Raw genomic sequence first — 20915 nt, 5'->3', positions numbered from 1 at the left:
ACTAAATCATTGCACCAATCCCACCATTACATCGACCTACTATCATTTAGATAAGGCAGATTTTATATACTAGCGGCACCCTTTGCAGTTGGTCCATTAGTGCCAAATTGAGGTAATTATGACTCGATGTAGTGATCATAGCCAAGGAAATGTTTAGGGTGATGCACTAGTCAATATGTGTGAGCGAATTTCTGACAGCGCATGCGCAGTGAGTGAAGAAGGAAACATTTCAGCTGCATGTACTAGCCAGAGTTTTCCCATTTTCTCCGAAATGCATGTGCTAATAGTCCTTCCCATTTTGGGTTCCAGGATATCCATGGGCAGGTGAATTTTCGACAGACCCCGAATGTGTGTGTGGCTGGCGAGGATTTTAGAACCGGTCATAGGTTGGGTTGGAGATTGCCAAAACGGCACCAGTTACCTTGTTGCCCTATGTGCAAATGATATAACAATGCTGGTAAACTAATAATAGTTGTGCAATGTGCTTAGCTATAAGTAGTTTTGAAGAAATGAAGGGATGTATGTGAATTTGCAAGCATTCATGTGGAAAGGGTGTGGCCAGGGCCGGACTGGGAACCAAAACTGGCCCTGGCAAAGAGCTTGGCCGGTCCCCTTGGGAGCGGCCGAGCTGTTTGCCAGGGCCGGTTTCGGCCGATTTTGTTACAGGGCCCATTTTGCAGCTGTGCTGCAAAAAGTCCTTACAACAAAAACGGCCCCCAGGGGCCCGAAAATCGGCCCCTATCTTAGCGGCCCACCGGGAAAACGCCCGGTGCCCGCTATGGCCAGTCCGGCCCTGGGTGTGGCGTATCGGCCAGGCCGCCTAACATCCAGACCATGACATTCACAGTTCGATCCCCAGAGCCTGCGGCAGGTTAGCCCAGCACCATGCGACTCTGGGCAATAGCTCGATTAATCTTTCCGACGGCCCCCAGCGCCAGCACACCTCTCCGGAGGTAGCTGTGCACTTTACAAATGCTGGTATTCAATTCAGTCAGGGCGTTGAGTCAAATGAGGTACACATTTCAGGCCCCCATTCTGAGTTAGCAAGTTATTGTATGTGAATATGCCAGTGTCGGAGTTTCTTCTTCCAGTTAGTAACTCCTCTCCAGATACTAGTTACTCCTAGTTTCCCAGGCTATAATGGGTAACTATATAATGGGCCCAGAATTACCACCTCCAATTCCTCACGCAATCCCAAATCTGCTTCTGCACACATATGGATGTAATGGGTGCCTTGATACACCTGGAAAATAGTTTCCCCCAGGGAGACGACACCTAGCAGTTGCAGCCCTTTCCACAATACACCTCCCAGCCTCAACTACACCACCAGGATACCTCTAGGCCTGGCATTTTCATGAATTTTTCTTACTCTACAGCACTGCCAACAAAAATATTGTGATATGACTCTCTCTATTTTAACTGCATCAGTCTCAGAGGGAAGTGAATTCCTCGGGAATATTCAGTGCTATCCATCCAGTATCAGAGACAATCTCTTCTTGAACGTTTAGATTCAAGTTATTCAGGGATGATGTTTATAAATTCATGAATTAGTTCTGAGGAAAATTGGCATTGTAGCTCATAGTGGTACGTTATGAATTCATTGCCTCTCTGCTTAGCATATATCCAACCCATATTTGTCTTACATTGTAAAAGTACACATTTTTAGAGGGGATTCTGGCCCATGACAAGTTAGAGCCAGTGAGTACCTTAGGAATTTGAAATCACTGGGAAATTGGTCATCCTGGGCCTGATTCCCGCGATAATTATTAATTTTCACCCAAATTTGCATAGAGAAAGTGTGCCTGCTTTCAGCACCTGAAATCTCCATTTAAAAAAATGAGAAGATCAGTAGAAACACTGCGTATCTCGAAAATTCCATTTGAGCTGGTTATTGCTGTGAAACACCTATCAGAATAAGAGGCCTATCGTAATTCGGGCCTTTATGTTTTGGTGATATCTTGGGGGCAGAATATTCTGCACTCTTCCCTTTTTCCTTCTATTAGCCTAAAGGCACCAAGGGGAAACATAGGAACCAAAAATGTGTGCATCCAAACATTTTTTTATGGTGGTATCCATTGCACAGTGAGTTTCCTTCCAGAGGTCCTTGTTCTAGGGATTTAGCCTAGTGTGAGAAGTGGGAAAGGGTACGCTAAAGGTACTTTCAATAGATGCCATATCTCCTCTTGCGTCTGCACCAACCATGGTGGTGTACCATCAGATATATTCTGAGACTGGGGACTAGGTCCAACGTCCTTCTCCTGGAGGTGCAAAATTGTAAAACAACCCCTTCTACATTGGAGAGCCTATCTAGCATTTTCTCAGAGCCTCTGCCCTGCCTGCTCTTATTTTGCTCAGATTTTCTGCACAAATTCCAACTTTCCAGTGACAGATGAGGCTTCCGAAAAAGGGCAGAATTTCCCCCGGCCCGATTTTTCAGCTAATGCTGGGTGACTCCACATTGCTGTGCAGGACTGTGGTCTGCATGGGTTTCATTACCCGACTAAAGGGCTGACCTCATTTGGGCTAAGATTCCTCGATGGTTGTCACTGCACAATGGTAAGACAACAAGCACAAATGATTGTCAAAAGTAACCCACCAACTGTTGCAGAAGGGAACATAAATCAGTTCTGGAATGTTGTATGTACAGAGGAGTGGATATTTCATACCATGTATGGGAGACATTGAGAAGTGATGGAAAGACCTGAAAGATTTGGAGGGATTGGTAAACCAAGGGGAGGATGGAATGAGGGAGAGAGAGTATGAGGGATTTAAACAGAAGGGAATGCACGATTAAGAAAAAAGTGGGAGACCTAGTGAAATTTGTACGGGTGGACATAGAGAAAATAAAATAAAAAAGAAATGAGAGACAGGTGCCCAGAAGGGCCAAATTCCCAAAGAACTTTGTGAGAGGAAGTTCTACAGTGACTTCAGTTCCAAGCAATTCTAGCCAAACTGAAAATCCATCTATTTTAAAACCTTCCCCATTCTCATGTTATATATATATATATATATATATTGCTTTTTAAAAGATACCCCGTTGTGCACTCTGCGAGGCTCACAGGACTGCCATGCCTCTATGTCGCTCTACAGGCCGGGATTTCCGAACTGACTTACTCACCGATGTTTATTTGAGATTTCTGTACTTGATGTCTTGTGATTCCTGTAATATAACTGCTGTAAAGCGCTCCGATGCCCTCGCTTCTGGCTAGCGCTATACAAAACTCCTAAAATAAAATAAAAAAAATAAATACTTAAATGTGATGCTCCATACAAACCTGACTATGTGTACGCCAAGTCCTGACATGATATGGAAGCGTCACTCTAACCATGCCCGAACTCTTTATCCAATGTAACCCATATGGAATACTCTTAGAACTATATATTTTATCAAAGTTTTCACACTGCACACACACAATAAACAATTTGCTGTGTCGACTGAAAGTGAGAGAGCAGAAGGGCACCATATCCACCAAATAACGGCACTGTAGCTCTCTTTCCCTGGGCGAGTGTAATTTTTGCTTCCTTGTGCCAACGCACACTCTCTTGCGCCATATTGCAAGAGAAAGTGTGTTTCCCACTTTGTATGTGTGCTGTAAAGTACAGCACGCATGAAAAGTTTGACAATGTTTGAGAAAAGAAGACTTTTCTCCAACTTTTACACCTGCTTCAGGAAGGCATTCATTTGTGGTGCAAAATGCTCTCTACCTCCATTGGTGGAATGTTCATGCACCACCTATGTAACCAACCATTGACTGAAAGTAGTGCAAAGTAGTAGAAAGCAGCACTTTCTGTTACTTTAGATCTACTTTCCAAAGAAAATAGGATATGCGCTGAAAAATAAATCCCAAAACAACTCTTTGCTCCTGTTTGCATCACTTTTGTGACACACACCTGACATAAAGTGTTAGTAAATCTGCCTCTAAAATTAATTAGTGTTTGTTATGCACCCTATTCAACGTAATAATCATAAAATAAACCGAAATATCCGTTGATAATATTTTTTCAATTATGGTTATGCACACACTATATATGTATGTGTCTGCATGTGGACGTATGTATGTGTATTTATATAATTGTGAAAGATTTTAAGATATCTGTGTTTTCATGGTCTTCTTTAAGTCACAGTGTGATATATATGATTCAGAATAATGCCCCCTTAGTGTATTATTTTATCAGTGTCGTACAAAAGTTGTTGATGAAAACACACGAAGGAATCTACTCCATGTGTAAAATGACTCACCATAAACAGAAGATATGGACGATGAAAAAAGTGATATTTGAGACACAAGAGATTATATAGAGTCAAGCTCATTTGACATCAGCTTTTAGCGAGAGATACGTTTACAATAACTGGCATTTTCTTTGGTGGTAAATAAATGGGGTGTATTTGCTAACATCAGGATTTTCAAGCCTTTAGGGTAGGGTTGACTTCGTATTAGGAACACTAACAAATTTCATGTGTTGACTCCATTGTAGCATGTAATGTCAAATTCCATTTAAGTGTCGGCTTAGTGTTTGACAATACAAGAAGTCATGTGAAACTAGCCAAAGAAAGGCAGTCCGGTTTAGAGTGGTCACCCCCAGTTTGCCCTCAGCGCGGACCCTCCCCGCCCACCTCCCCTATCAATGGGGGAGTGCAATGTGAAATCCCCTGACCTGGCGCTTTGGCTGAAGTTTAAATGAAGAATCAAAGGGCAAAGCGGCCATGACAGCCCTGCTGAGGTGGACCATTCCCAGGCTGTCACACTGGGAGGCGGCCCAAGGTTTTGTTCTGAGGCGCATCGAGGCCCGGTCTGGGAGGCCCAGGCCTCCTTTGTCCGGCCTGAGAAGTTTGAGGCCCAGGTTGAGGTTGCAGTGTTCATCAACATGATCAAAGGCCGCGGAGCCCTGGACATGAAATCTTGCTTTCCATTTCCCATTTTCTTGGAGAATGGAGTCGTCCAGGCCAGAAGAATGCCCTTTGCAAAGCTTTTATGTGGAGTGCGAGCGCTAACGTGAGTCCTTCATTTCCACTCAGAAGATTGTAAGTGCACTTTCAGTGTAGCCCAGCTGCAGGACTCACATCTCCCAACATTCCTTTCAAGTAGGCTTTCAATGATGAAAGCCTTGAGTCTTAAGGAGAAAAACTTGGAATAACTCAAGCCCGTGTTCCACTCCTTGCTTTTATGAAAGTAGAAATAGTGCATGTTTTAGAGGAAAGTGAAAGAGAAAAGACTGCGTGTTGGGGGTGGTAATGTACAGTCAAGATAAAGTATTGCATCGTTTTTTATAGTGGCAATTAAAGAGACATTTTAGCTCACGGTAGTTTGTGAATGCGGGAGTCGTTTGTCATTTGTCTGACACACAGTTAAAAATGGCATTGGGTCATTTTAGTAAATAATGATGTACCCGAATGGAGTGACAGGTCCTGGGTGGCACTGCTGCGGCTTGGATACTCAACATTATTTAGTAATGACATCACCGAAAAGTGTCGTTAACGTCATTCCATAAAATACTGTGCATTGACTGCATGTCAGGACATGTTCCTCGGCTCGTTAGTGTGATGTGGTTGTGCCGCATGAAACGCACGCAGCGGGCAGTTTTCCATTCAGGAATCTATATTGTACCCAGCCGTTACTGTCACCTCATTGAATCCCTGGATTCTAATTTATAAATTTCACAGAGGTGTGACAAATCTTATTTCAAGGTAAAGAACATTGTGGGGGGGCGGGGGGGTGGGCCTTCCCGGCTTATCCCCCTCAAATAAGGTTATTTAGGCATGCATTGAAATGCATCTTTCTCAGCTCGCTTGCCTCCAGTGCCTTATTACAAACCTCTTTACGAATAATTAAAAGGATAGCACAAAAAGTTCCTGATATGTCAAAGAGAAAACCCCACTTTCACTGGGTTAACAGTGCAAAGAAGAAGGGAATTAGAACACACTCATTTCGGTTCTTGTGGGGTAAATATGGGCACATTCCTGAATTTAGTTCTGGCCATTGGCCATTATAGTTGACAGTGTTTATCTGGCGCTTTTTTCTAGAGTTCACAATTGAAGGTCAATTTTCGAGCTAATCAGACAGATAATAGATAGCAACAGACTTGATTACAGTTTATACTTGATTTGACTTTCATCTAAGAAAACTGTGAACATGCTCATAAAACACAGTAACGCAACAAGAATGTGTATTTTGTCTTGAAGTGGCTCTATCTACCTCACATTTGTCATAAAACTATAGTTAATGATAATTATCAAACAGTACAATGTTCGTTAACTCCAGAAGAGTCAGCAGAAAGGTCGTTTAGAGACTATTTATTAATAGAGAAAACTGGTCAGTGTTGGAATCAAAATTATGTAATGGTCGGATTTTGATTCATGAAGAACATCCCAAGGTGATGTTTGTAGTCACACAGACAACTGATGGTTTGTTTAAGTGGTTCAAGGAACACTGAAGTTTACTTTGAACTCATGACACCACAGGAGATATTTGTTCTAGCTCTCTTGCTGTCAAATGTGAATCTGATTCTATTTGTTAAATTTGGTTTCACTCATTACCCATTTTTGCAAGCCTTTAGTGACATTCAGTTTGGAAAAAGACCACAGGAAGTTTATTTTGAATTGGTTCTGACCTGAAATGTTGAGATTCAGTACAGATGAGAAAGCCATTGTTTAACTCTTAGGTCCAGATTCTCAAAGGTAATGGGGCATATTCACAAGGATTTATCCCCAAATGTTCCCAACTTTAATGCAGCAAAAGTGGTGATAGAATTAACACCCCATTCACAAGCTGGTGCAAACTGCAGACAACGCCAGTATTCCCGCGATAACTGCCCCCGAATTTATCTGCACGTGGACACCACCAACTAACACTAATGAGATGCAGAGTAGGCGTTCCCGTGCAAAACCACACCAGAAAACCACACCACATTCACAACAAACTGCCAGATCTGCGATGTGAACCAAAAACAGGCGATAACCTGCGGTAGCAGCAGGGATTTTACACCTGCCTTTTCCTGGTGTTAAGCAGGAAGACTACCTGCAGCATGGAAGGGAACACAGCCAGGAGCCTTTTAAGATGCAGGTATAACATTTGTAAAACACAAGTTCACCCCAACCGGGGTATCTTTGCGCTGAATAACAGATGTTTATTGTTACCCAACTCAATGGTACTCATTTTATCAACCTCAGATGGATGAAAGGCTGAGTGGACCCACTGAGATTTGAACCTGTGACCATGAGGTCAAACACAAGCCCTTGCAATGGATGCATTAGTCCACTGAGACACCAGACCTGGTATTACAGATCGAAGGTGTCTGCCTAAGTTAGAACCACTAAAATGATAGTATTTTTGGTTAAAACAAATGGTCATACTTCGAGGAAGCAGATTGCATGGCGCCAGTGTCACAGTGACACCTGACTTCCTGCAGGGGTTCCAGTGTTGGGGCGGGAGCTAAAAGTAGTGATGATGGGACTTCTCAGCTGATAACTCGCCATTCACAACATATCGTCGGCTAACGCATGATTCTAATTCGCCATCGTGATGATGTGTGTGGGTTTTGACACCCCTTCCCTTTTACTATCCCCATGTACCACAGGCTTGAAAATAGCCAGCTAACATGGCAATATTAATTAGGCAGCGTTAACTTTTCTTGCGATGACTGACGATGGCGATTGTTATCGCCCGTCTTTGTGAATATACCCCAGTGTGTCGAGTTAGTGTTACTTTTTCAACACAAACCCAACTCTAAACCTGGTTTGGGACCTACAAACCAATGCTAATTGGTGTTAGCATTGATTTGTATTTAAAAGTAACACAAAGGAGCTTGAAATGCTACTTTGCATTACTTTGTGTTACAGGGGTGTTACTTGGGTGGTACATGAGTGTTCCCATGCAATCACCCATGTTTTTTACACAAAACCCTATTAACTAACATTGATAGAAAGGGTTTAGCGCCATCAATTAATACCACTGTAGAGCAGGCACTAAATGGAGAAATGTGTTCATTTCTCTGTGCTTTTCTGACTTTGCATGTGTGCTGCACAGTAAAACATACATACAAAGTAGAACAGCTTTTAAACTTGTCTAGGCATATTATTTTGTAAAGGTAAGGTACACTTCCTGTACAAAACCTATTCTAGACTCATCCACACGGCCTAGGACAATGGCGCTAAGGTGTGTGTCTGACGCACAGCAGTTGAAAATAGCGCCAGCACTAGGGAGAGGGGAGGAGAGTGCCATATCTCTGTGAATATGGCTCTCTCCCCGTCACTCAATGCAGCGCAGTATCTTTGGGTGCTGCTCTGTGTTGCGTAACACCTTTCAGAATCTGGGCCTTAGTCTTTATCAAATTGAAGCAAACACCATGTGAAGAGTAAAAGTAAGTTTTTTCTAAAGAAATTATATATTCCAAGTACATTCAATAATATTCTTTTATTCGTATCCAGAAAATTGCTGTATTGACTTTACCCTGTACTGGGATGTTCTTCCATGAATGTAAAGTGAATGCCATATGCGGGGTAATAATGATGTGCACTGAGAGCCATTCTATGTAAGTTAGAGTATTACTTCTATAGACCACTTTAAACACTGCTTTTTAAAAACACAAATAATCTTTTTCTAAAACATTAACTAACTCTCTGTATTTAAATAAGCAAAAGAGCCATGATTTTAAAAATGTTCTTTGAGGAATGCCTACAGGTTTGGCACAATTTTCCTTTTTACTGTGGTCATGTTCCATAGTTTTTTGTGTTTGGTTATAGTAATAATCAGAGAGTAGGGGGTATTTCTTTCTTTAAATCTCAAACCGTGTCCTATGTAAGGGCCTTTCAAGCAAATAAAACAGTATAATCTTTACCATCTGTAAATAACACACCCACTTGGTTTGGAGCTTATCATAGGTCCACATCATATTGCCTCACACCTTAAACTAGATACAGAGCAATTCATCTTGTTTGCTTAAACCACGTAAAACAGAAGTTCTTTGAATAGCTCTGTGTTCGAGGCATATGGGCTGCAGATGGTACATTATGAATAGATCGCCATCTGGTGTTGGGCTCGGATGATTGCACTTTGTTTTTCTCTTGGAGAGTCTTTTGTATCCTGGTGACTCCTCCTCTGGTTGGTAGTGCGCATGGGCATCGGCTCCATCCTTAGTTTGTTTTTTTCCGCCATCGGGTTCGGATGAGGATTGAGACGCTCCAGATCGACTTCGGAAAGAAGTGACTTATCGGCGCGTATTCCCTTTCCAATTCGACGGTATTGTTATCGAACGCGTTTCATTTCCATTCCGGCGCGTTTCGACTTCAACATTGAAGAAAAAATTTTGATCTACGTCGACGAACAGGAGGCCTTTCTCGGCGCAGTCAAGCCCGGAGTCCATGGAAAGGACTCCATTCAAGAAATGTCCAACGTGTGGTGCTAAGTTCCCACACAAGGACCTACACGAGGTCTGCAACCTCTGCCTATCGCCTGAACACGAATCCAGGGACTGCGAAGCCTGCGCAGCTTTCTCCTCCAAGTCGACGATTAGAAATCGTCGAGCTCGAAGGCACGAGGTTTCCAGAATGCAGTCGGAGGCGATCCCTGAGCTGTTCGGAGACGAGCAACTTGAGGAAGAAGAGGATCATGAGGATCAGTCGGGGTCGGAAGGGGACGAGTCGGATGTCGAAGAACTCGACGTGCAACAAACCGTGAGTGACGACGTCCCCTTACCAAAAAAACGACCCCGTGTGGTAACGACCCCGCCTTCGAGCCCGGTCAAACCGCAGAAAAAAGTTTCCGACGCCCCGCCTTCGGGCCCGGCAACGAAACCGAAACTGAAACCGAAACACTCGGTCTCCCACCATGTCGGATCCGAGAAACGGTCGACATCGACTTCGACACCGAAGCTTCATGCAAGGGAAAGCTCGGCATCGAAACATTCCATGTCGAAACAGAAACATGATTCGACGTCGAAGACTCACTCGACACCGAGGAAGTCGGAATCGAGTAAACACTCGGTGCCGAAAACTCCGAACATTGACGATCGAAAACAAAAGCACCTTTCGGAACCAAGGCCTTCGGTACCGATACAGGAGCAGCAGACAGATCCCAAACAAAAGATTTTGTTTATCGATCCGCAAACTGGCAAAGTAGTGACGAAGAAGAGGAAGAATGAACAGATAGAAGACAAATCTCTTCCTTCAAAAAAGAGAACAATGGGGACAAATACAACTCCTCCTACTTCTCATCGACCTAAAGCCACACCCTCTTCTCCTATTCCTCACACTATGCCAAATATTCCTGCACCTTCTACACCAAGACCATCTACACCTCAGTCTGATGTAGACAGTGATCCAGGGGAGGGAGAACCTCAAGGGGATGATGAAACCATCCCAGATGAGGATGACCCATGGGAGAATTATAACGTAGGGTCAGATGAGGACAACGACCCACAGTTATATCCCTCAAAGCCTTCACCACCTGATGATAACACAGGGTTTGTACAGCTCATTAATAGGGCAGCAAAATATCATAAGGTAGATATACATACAGAACCTCAAATAGAGGACTTCCTATTAGAGACGTTACCTAGTGCACAGAGAACATCAGGTACTCTACCTATGCTGAAGGGTCTTCTCAGCCACACAGACGAAATATTCAAAGACCCAGTGAGGGCTAGGGTGTTAAACCCAAGAATTGATAAAAAATATAAGGCGGCTCCAAAGGATCCAATATTTATCAAAGGGCAGGTACCTCTGGACTCGCTTGTAGTTTCAAACGCTTTTAAAAGAGCGAACTCATTATCTACAGGAGAGGCTCCTCCACCTGATAAAGAGTCAAAATTAATAGATGCATCGGGCAAGAGAGTAGCATCACAAGCAGCAAATAGCTGGCGTATAGCCAATACACAGGCACTACTTGCACGTTATGACAGGGCACATTATGATGAATTAGAAAAACTCATCACACATCTCCCCAAAGAACATCAAAAAAGGGCAGATCAGTTAATACAGGAAGGAAAGATAATAACTAATACTTCCATTAAGTGCGCCCTAGATGCAGCAGACACTGCAGCAAGATCCATCAACACCAGTGTTATGTTAAGGAAACATGCATGGCTTAGAATCTCAGGATTCAAACAGGAAGTACAAACGTCCTTATTGAACCAACCATTTGATCAAAAAACACTTTTTGGCTCAAGCACAGATGGGACCTTAGAAAAAATGAAAAAAGATACAGAAACGGCTAAGTCAATGGGAGCATTGCAACAGCCAATACAAAGAGGTTCCTTTCGTAGATCCACCTATAGAGGAGGCTCAAAAAATACAGGAACAAATCAGCAATCCACCTCTTTCACACCTACATCACCCAAAGGTAATTCAAGAGGTAGTTACAGGGGTAACAACAACAAGGGTAGAGGCCGCGGAAATAATAACAACCGCAACGCCTCAACCCCAAAACAGTGACTTCATAGAACTTCCCCCAGACCACATAACACCGGACGGGGGACGTCTATCACAGTTCCTACCTGTCTGGGAAAACATCACATCAGACAAGTGGGTGAGACAAATTATCCAACATGGTTATTGCCTAGAACTCACAGCTACCCCACCAAACATCCACCCTAAACAGCGTCCAATGAGTCAAGATCATCTGACATTGTTAAAGGAAGAAGTACTAGCACTGCTACAAAAGCATGCAATAGAGAAGGTTCCAAAACACCAACAAGGGACAGGAGTATACTCTCTATACTTCCTAATCCCCAAAAAAGATGGGTCCCTAAGACCAATCTTAGACCTAAGACCTCTCAATGCATACATAAATTCGGAACATTTCCACATGGTCACGCTCCAACAAGTACTTCCTTTACTGAAGAAAGGGGACTTTCTTTCTACACTGGATCTAAAAGACGCTTACTTTCATATCCCAATTCACAAAGCCCACAGAAAATACCTAAGGTTTGTAGTGGAAGGACAACATTATCAATTCAAAGTCCTTCCGTTCGGGGTCACAACGGCACCAAGAGTGTTCACAAAATGCCTAGCTGTGGTGGCAGCACACCTGAGAAGACAACAAATACATGTCTTCCCCTACTTGGACGATTGGTTAATAAAGGCCAAGTCACAAGAAGAATGTCTTCACAACACACAGAAGACAATTCAATTGCTGCACCACCTAGGGTTTACGGTGAACTACAAAAAATCACACCTGCAACCAAACAAGATTCAGCAATACCTGGGGGCTACTATAGACACAGAAAGAGCAATAGCATACCCCAATCCGATCAGGATACAAACAATGGTCGGGTTAATACAAAGATTTCAACCACAACACTCACTACCAGCACGAGTGTTTATGCAACTGTTAGGCATGATGTCCTCCTGCATACTGCTAATACCACATGCCAGACTACAAATGCGTCCACTACAGGAGTGTCTAGCGACACAGTGGAATCAGGCTCAAGGTCAGATTACAGATCTGGTGTTGGTAGACGACCGTACGCATCGCTCTCTGAAGTGGTGGAACACAACAAACATTTCCAAAGGACGGTCGTTCCTAGAACCGATTCCACAAGTGATAATAACAGCGGACGCATCGCTCTCCGGATGGGGAGCGCATATGTACAAATACACAGTGCAGGGGAAGTGGAGTGCGCAGCAAAAGAAGCTGCACATCAACTACTTGGAACTATTAGCAGTATTTCTAGCACTAAAAGCTTTCCAAATACAGATAACGAACAAGGCAGTCCTGATCAGAACAGACAACATGACTGCAATGTATTATATTCAAAAACAGGGGGGGACACACTCTCTCCAACTATCCAAACTAGCACAGGACATTTGGAGATGGGCCATTCCTCAAAAGATCTATCTGTTAGCAGAACACCTACCAGGAGTTCAAAATCAGATAGCAGACATCCTAAGCAGACAGTCAGAACAAGTACACGAATGGGAGCTGCACGACCAAGTACTGCAGCCATTCTTCCAAAGATGGGGGCAACCAGAGATAGATCTGTTTGCCAATCATCAGAACGCAAAATGCCAAAACTTTGCATCCAGGTACCCACACTAACGGTCCCAGGGCAATGCACTATGGATAAATTGGTCCAACAGATTTGCTTACGCTTTCCCCCCTCTCCCACTAATCCCGTTAGTGGTTTGGAAACTGCAGCAGCACTCAATGACAATGATACTAGTGGCACCCACATGGGCAAGACAGCCGTGGTTCACCACGCTACTACAACTCTCACAGGTGCCACATCAAAAGCTAAAATTATTACCCATGCATCTTACACAGAACCATGGAGAAATAATACACCCAGATCCCAAACAGTTGAACCTAGCGATCTGGCTCCTGAGGTCATAGAGTTTGGATATTTAGATTTACCACCAGAATGTATGGAAATCATTAAACAAGCAAGACGTCCTACCACCAGAGCATGTTATGCAGCAAAATGGAAGAGGTTTGCTATACACTGTAACAGTAAGCACATCAACCCTCTGGACGCATCCACTAAACAGATCATCTGCTATTTACTACACTTGCAGCAATGTAACTTAGCATACACCTCTATCAGAGTTCATCTCGCAGCTATAGCGGCGTACCTACAAAACAGGCAACATCTGTCCCTGTTTAAAGTACCAGCAATTAAAGCTTTCATGGAGGGACTCAAAAGAGTCATTCCACCAAGACGACCACCTTCCCCAGTCTGGAATCTCAACATAGTGCTTACCAGACTAATGGGGCCACCATTTGAACCTATGCATAGGTGTGAAATACAATTCCTCACATGGAAGGTGGCCTTCCTCATAGCTATCACGTCACTTAGAAGAGTAAGTGAGTTGCAGGCTTTTACGATTCAAGAACCATTCATGCAGTTACACCAAAATAAAGTGGTTCTTAGAACAAACCCAAAATTCCTACCAAAGGTAATTTCTGCATTCCACATCAATCAGTCAGTGGAACTACCGGTTTTCTTTCCAAAACCACAAACGGTAGCGGAAAGGGCCCTACATACATTGGATGTCAGAAGGGCAATATTGTACTATATAGAAAGAACACAAACTTTCAGAAAGACAAAACAGCTGTTTGTTGCGTTTTCTCCTTCACATAAGGGCAATCCCATCTCTAAAGCGGGCATTGCCAGATGGATTGTAAAATGTATTCAAATATGCTACTTAAAAGCAAAGAGAACATTAACTGTTCCTCCTAGAGCTCACTCTACACGTAAACTAGGAGCATCTATGGCATTTTTGGGACACATTCCACTAGATGACATATGCAAAGCAGCTACCTGGGTTACACCGCACACCTTCACAAAGCACTATTGTGTAGATGTGCACACAACACAACAAGCTAGAGTGGGACAAGCTGTATTAAAGACTTTATTTCAGACAGTTGCAACAGACACGGGCGACCACCGCTAGGGAGAGAACTGCTGTATAGTCTATTTATAATGTACCATCTGCAGCCCATATGCCTCGAACGGAATATGCTACTTACCAGTATGCATCTGTTCTTGGCATAGAGGGCTGCAGAGTGGTACATGCCCTCCCAGCCTCCCCGGAAACCTGTGTCTGTTCCAACATTATCTTATTTAGATACACTTACATGGGCATTCCTATCTGTATTCTATCATACTACTCCATCTAACCCTACTATGGCAAAACAATCTAAGGATGGAGCCGATGCCCATGCGCACTACCAACCAGAGGAGGAGTCACCAGGATACAAAAGACTCTCCAAGAAAAAAACAAAGTGCAATCATCCGAGCCCAACACCAGATGGCGATCTATTCATAATGTACCACTCTGCAGCCCTCTATGCCAAGAACAGATGCATACTGGTAAGTAGCATATTCCTTCCCTTTATTTCCTCCTCTTTTTCACTAATAGTCTCCATCTTTCCATGACCCAGTAACTTCCTCATTCCACCTCTCTATTTTACCTTGAAATCCTTTGCTACACAAACCTGTTCTGTCCCTCCTCCTCCCTTCTTCTCTCCCCCTTACTAATTATTTACCCCTTCTTTCTTCTGCTCTTCTCTTATAAATGTAATTGCCAATTGGTGCAATCTTGGTCCCCTTCTTTCTCCTAATGCCAGCTCTCTCCCAATCTCGTTAGCACTATCAGCAACTCATTCATGAAAACAAGAATGACTGTTGTTTCTCATCTCCTTGTATTTTCAGCCTGTCTGTTGAAGCAGCTGTGGCCGGCATGCCTCGCGGGTGGGGGAGGGTGGCGCAGGAGTTGTGCGGCAAAATAAAAAAAAACTTACCTTGAGGCCCATCCCGCATCACTGCTCCTGCTCTCCTGTCTCCGACTACAGGAACAGGAAGCAGGCAGCCAGGCTCCCTCCCCTAAGCCAATCACAATTCTTCAATGCAGCCTTGTGATTGCTCTGAGTGCCGTGACACAGCACTCAGCCTAGGGCTGGAGGGGTGGGAACGTTTTCTATGCAAGCTGTAACTCAGCCTGCATGGAGAACAGGGAAGTGCACATGATTGGTTTGGGCGGCCCTAGAGGGTTGACGAAACAGTCATTGTGCACTTTGGAGTTGGCAAACAATTATTCCCCTGCCCTGCTCCGTGACCAGAGCAGCTCTGCCCTCCCGCAAAGCAGCAGGACACGTCACAAATCATAAAATGCTAATAACTGAAAGTTAATAATATTTTATGTTTCTCTTCTTCCCACTGCTTAAAAACAGTGGGGTGCTGCTCCTCTGCTACTATGTAGATGGGATGTTAAGTCAAAGAGAGTGAACACCTTTATCTGTTTTTTTAGCAATGAGGGAAAATAACTTTCCTTAATGTAGTTAGTACAAGCAGAGACAGCGGTTTTAAGAGGGAAGCAGGAGAAATGTTAAGGAACTGTAAAAACCTTGATGTCTTTTTAATTATGGTAGAAGCATGTACTGATATCACCAATGTATGAAAAACAGTACACAAAGGTAGATGCACTTAGATTCTGAATTTAAGCAAATTATTTCTAGACAGGACATTTTCCTCATTATCACTGCATCTTGGAAACCTTATGACATACACACTCCTACGCAAATAAGGTATCAATCAAATACTTGTATGTACATTTTTTTCATTAAAAAATTGTCGGTATTTAGTGTTTCATAAAATTATCCTTGGCAGTCGTATTCACTATCATGCTGTACTGAAACACTGCATGTAGTTTTTAGGCTATAGTTTGATATTTTTTCAAGCTCATTCTCTTGCATCCCATGCTGCCAAGACTAACACCCAGAGGATGCACTCCAACGCTGCATTTTGTGTTGAAGCACATCAGTGTTTGCATTCAGCCCTGGATATTATTACCAACTAGTGTATCCCTTACTCTAGTATTCTCTCAACAATACCTTTGACAGGTAAAGTGCATCTAGAAGTAATAATTGTATTAATATTATTTTAGTGATTATTGATCATATTTATTGATACATTGACTTGATTTAAATCTACATTATGTTTATTAGTTGTGTTCTCGCCATGTTAATTTCACTAGTTCTCGCTAAATGTCCTCTTGAGGTAGGATTTTTCCTCAACTTGCAACTGGCATTTAGCAATATTTTCTTATCACAAAATGAATCCTCAAACCCCAGATTGATGTGAGGATGCTTTTTGTGCTGAGAAAAAGCGCTAAATTCAGCAAAACACGAATAGCGAATGGGACCCAGTGTTCACTCTCGCTAACGGTGCTCTTGCGGTAGGATTTTCCCCCCACATTACTCTTAATTACACAAGGAGAAGTAATTGCATAATTATTGGTAATTCTGCAGCAAAGAGTATTGTGAAACTATCAAAATGACTCTGATTAATCCAGCATAATCAAGATTTTGGCCAGGTCTGCCACGATGGCTTTGAAACCACTGACTTCTAAAACTCAGACCATGCCATCACCCCTGTATCCATCATCTAAACGTCAGACCAAGATATAATTTCTTCACTTTACTTTAAAAATCAGAACATGCTGTAAATCCATAACTAAAATCAGTTATACTATTCTGGTATCATGCACCTAAAACCAACCCATTTTTTCCTAATGTCTTCTACTGAAGACTACATCATGGCTTTGTCCTTGCATTGTTTTACATGAGCAAGTTATTTTCTTGAAGGCCTTATCTATACAAATGCCCAATTGATTTTCCCTTAGTACCAAAAAAGGGTATGGCTCCTAATCAGTAAGGCTGAGCCTTATAAACTATACAACACGAAAAAGTGCCAATACTGATTCATTAATCAAAACTCTTTCACCATAAATGCATGGACCACAAGACAATGCATCTGAAATCTCATTAGTAGCTTTTTATTCAAATATACACATTTTTTTCAATCACAGAAATTCCATGCAATAAAACCAAAAAACACATAATGGGGTTAAATATGGACACAGGGACTAGTGAAAAATCCAATTTGGACTGACAAGCATTCATTCACTCTCACAAACTCACTCATTCAATGTCATACCTAACACATTCAACCTACTAGGTGCAAACACAACAAGGGAAACTCAATAAACCACTTGAGTGTGATTTGCTTTATCCCCTACTCTCAGCACACTGCACCAAGTCCACGCACTCAATTATTCGGCTTATTTGTCATGCTCCGAAAGTTTGGGAATGTCAAACTATGTTACCTCCCTTCCATTTCAAGCTTATCTGCTTCTTGTCCTACCCCACTGTCAAATCAGAAAATAAGCTTTAGCACTTAGTGCAGTGGCTTAGTCATATCAATGAATGCATCTAATTTCCTTGGCTTTATGCAAGACACAGATCCTTTTGTGCTTCTCTCCTCTGCTCATTCTTTTCTGCTGACCAGTAAGAAACTACATCTCTTTTGTGATCCATTTCTTGATGGCACATCCACAGACACTAATGTAATATGCATGATTGATAAAGAGTGAGCTTTAAAAAAAAAAAAATATATATATATATGCCTTTTTGTCAGCCGTTTTAAAATTGGTCAATAATCTCTCCCTTTTAAGAATTGTATATTCTGTAGAACTAATTCCAAATTAATTCCAAATTTTGCTTCCTGACAGGACTACCAGGGAAGCAAGGGCCATAATTACAAGCACCTGGAATAAAACCATATAGCCATTATTGTGAACCCACTACTGTGATTTAAAACTTCATCTTGAAGTTCCACAGCTCAGACCGTTTATATCCAAGACCAAACTTATACAGTAGTTGTTTCTTGGTGCGGTAAAATATGAATTTGGCACTAATGAAGTAAACTTTTCCAATTATGGTCCAGTTAGGGGACTTGACAATGATTTTGTAGATATTTCCCATAAATATTAATTTCTGTTAAAATTCTTCCAAACACAAAGAGGACAGGATGATATTAGGAAATGTCTGGGATCGCTAATGTCTACATCAGTTTCTTACCTCTGAAAAGATGAAGTTTATGACTTTAGAGCAAATCCTGACCTCTTGGCAATAGTGGGACGAGCAGTGCGGGTTTATCAATAGCATAACTGCTTCCCTCTCCTACTATTAGAAGCTTACAAAATGTAATTCACATTGTTTGGTGGGGCCACATTTTCTTAAAGCTTAGGTTTTTGGCAAGCATGTTGCTCCTAGTGTATTTAGTCACCGACGACAGCATTTCTGAATCAACATAGGTGTATATCTACCCTAACAACTAATCGATGCCCGCCATGCATTCTCAAAACAATAATGGTTAGTTGCAGATTCTTAAACAGATGCGTAATGCTCCCATTCAAGCATTTGAAACCTGTTCAGTTGGTGTCTGTGCTGACCCAAGCTGTCCCTCTTCGTCCAGTGTTCTTTGTCTGTCCATCTGTTCTCAAATTAGCATATTTAAAGTTTTATTCCCCTGGGAAACATGACCTAAAAGAGTTTTTCCTGATTGATTTGATTTCATTCTGAATTGTGCAATTTACCATTTTATGTATATATCAGGGCCATATGGTCTTCCAAAATAGTACTGAAAAATGTAAAGGCTCAGTATCAAGAATCTATATGCCGTTTGTTCACCCACATATACTGGATGATGTCAAGACTCAGTATCCTGAATGTATAGGACTTTTGTCTTCACATACTACCACACTAATTCCTCAAGAGACAGCATGTGAAACTATGTCTTCTTTTTGTTTACAAATGATCAATTGTCTTTAATTTTTGTTGTTGATGCCAAGATGCACCACAGAAAAAAAAACTTGGAAAAATATCTCTTCCGGCGATAAATGTGTAATACTCTAAGCTGCTATATATTTACATGTGCGTTATTATTAATGTTGCATCCCTTTGAAAAACAAACTCCAAAATATTCTAAACCTAAAAATAAATCCTATATTGGATTGGTAAACACAGTTATTTATGTTATGAAATGTTTTAGCAGGCTATTATGGTTCCTAAAGAAAAGCGGTAGGGGTTCTTTTTGGCAGAGCGCGCAACTGAAATGAATACCATAAGCTGGGTTTTTCCTTTAATTGGGAGCTTAAACAGAACTATGGGTGCTACATAGTGTAGCTTTCTAATTCAGTATCTAATGTATGTATATGTGCCTGTATATGTGCTGGAGGGGAAGGCCGCAGAGCTATCCTGAATTCATAGTGGCGTTGGGAGGGGTGGGGGTGGGGGGTGGAGGGGATTGGTCATGACTACTCCTCAAAGCTTCTCCCTTTGTCACTTTTATTTTTCGATCTGAATGCAAAATTTGCAGCCGGCTGTCAGGCTTGCTGAGGGATGAATGTAATAATTTTCAATTGGCCTGGCTTGCCTAAAGGGATCCCGGGAGCAGCAGATTGACAGATGCAGCATGGATTATTGTGTGCTCTGAACTCAGCCCAATTTGTGGTTTGTTGCAGGTGCTAAGGAGATTGATATTGCTGCTACGCTGGAGCACTTGAGGGACCAGAGACCAGGCATGGTCCAGACAAAGGTACGGTCAATAAATCCGCTGGGATTTGAAATACATTAAAGGTCTTCCACTGTAGCTGTTTGCATACTTGTTGAGAAAAGGCCCTGACCCAATTTAACACAGGTCGCGGGGCGATTACTTCGCCTGGCTCACTACCAGCCATGGTTTATCGATGCCAAAGGCTTATCTAGGCCAGTGCCTTTTGTGTAATTTCCTCATCTTTTTGAATTAGTGCCCTCAAAAGATCCTTTAAGCTGTATACCTCGGGAAAACAAGGAAAGCCATAAGAAAAAAAATATTCTCTCAAACATACCACTTCCCATTTAAACAGTGTTTGGGTTTACTTAAACGTAAACACACTCTCCTTTTTTTTAGATATAACTTTTACATTGTATTATTTACTGGTGGTACTGCCCTACTCATAACAAATTCATTTAGTTATTTGATAAAATTACAGGCCGTTATCGCCTGTTTCAGAAACCTTTTGTTATAGACCACTGAAAATCGGCTTATTTGGTACGGTGAAAATTGAATCAAATGGGAGAGAATAAGTCATTTGGTCCCTGATTTAGAGATGAATTATAAAGTATAGTCCTCCAAAAAAGCAGCCTATACCAGTCCTCGAAAAAGCAGTGTTGACCTAAGTGTAATTTTGTCAGCATTGAAAGTGACTTCTACACTGGATGAACTACCACCACCAGTCTGGAGAATCGGGCGGAGGAAAATACACCTATGGGAGAGTATATTGCCAGATGTACATGTCAAAAATGCTCAGTTTCAGGATTGGATTTGTGACCATTAAAAGGCTACTTTCTATGTACTAATTCCATTTTAGGAGACACAAATATTCTCCTGACTCCTGGCTTGCTGACCCTTGAAGACCACCATCCTGTGATTGTTGGCAATCCGATTGGGTCATAATTTGTGTCCTAATTAATGGCTACTAATTAGGTAGGTCAGATTGAGGCTCAATCTGATTCTGTTTTTTGCTAACTGACCTATTGATACATAGGTGGGTTCATAGAAATATTTACGCATCCCAAAAATAGTGGTCACAAATT

General features: G+C 42.1%; 1 protein-coding gene across 2 annotated transcripts in view; it reads left to right on the top strand.

Annotated features, from left to right (window-relative positions):
• Positions 1 to 20915, top strand: part of PTPRN2 (protein tyrosine phosphatase receptor type N2) — a 2289968-nt gene that overhangs the window by 2242305 nt on the left and 26748 nt on the right. For both annotated transcript variants that reach the window (XM_086941498.1, XM_086941499.1), the window contains one exon: positions 19802 to 19875. Coding sequence is in view for 1 of the 2 variants with exons in the window: in XM_086941499.1 (XP_086797625.1) it covers positions 19802 to 19875 (74 nt within the window). In the remaining variant the exon portion in view is untranslated. The remainder of the gene's footprint in view (positions 1 to 19801; positions 19876 to 20915) is intronic.

This window comes from Lissotriton vulgaris, chromosome 10 (assembly GCF_964263255.1).
Source record: "Lissotriton vulgaris chromosome 10, aLisVul1.2, whole genome shotgun sequence".
Taxonomy (NCBI): Eukaryota; Metazoa; Chordata; class Amphibia; order Caudata; family Salamandridae; genus Lissotriton; species Lissotriton vulgaris.
This window is presented reverse-complemented; position numbering and strand designations above follow the sequence as displayed.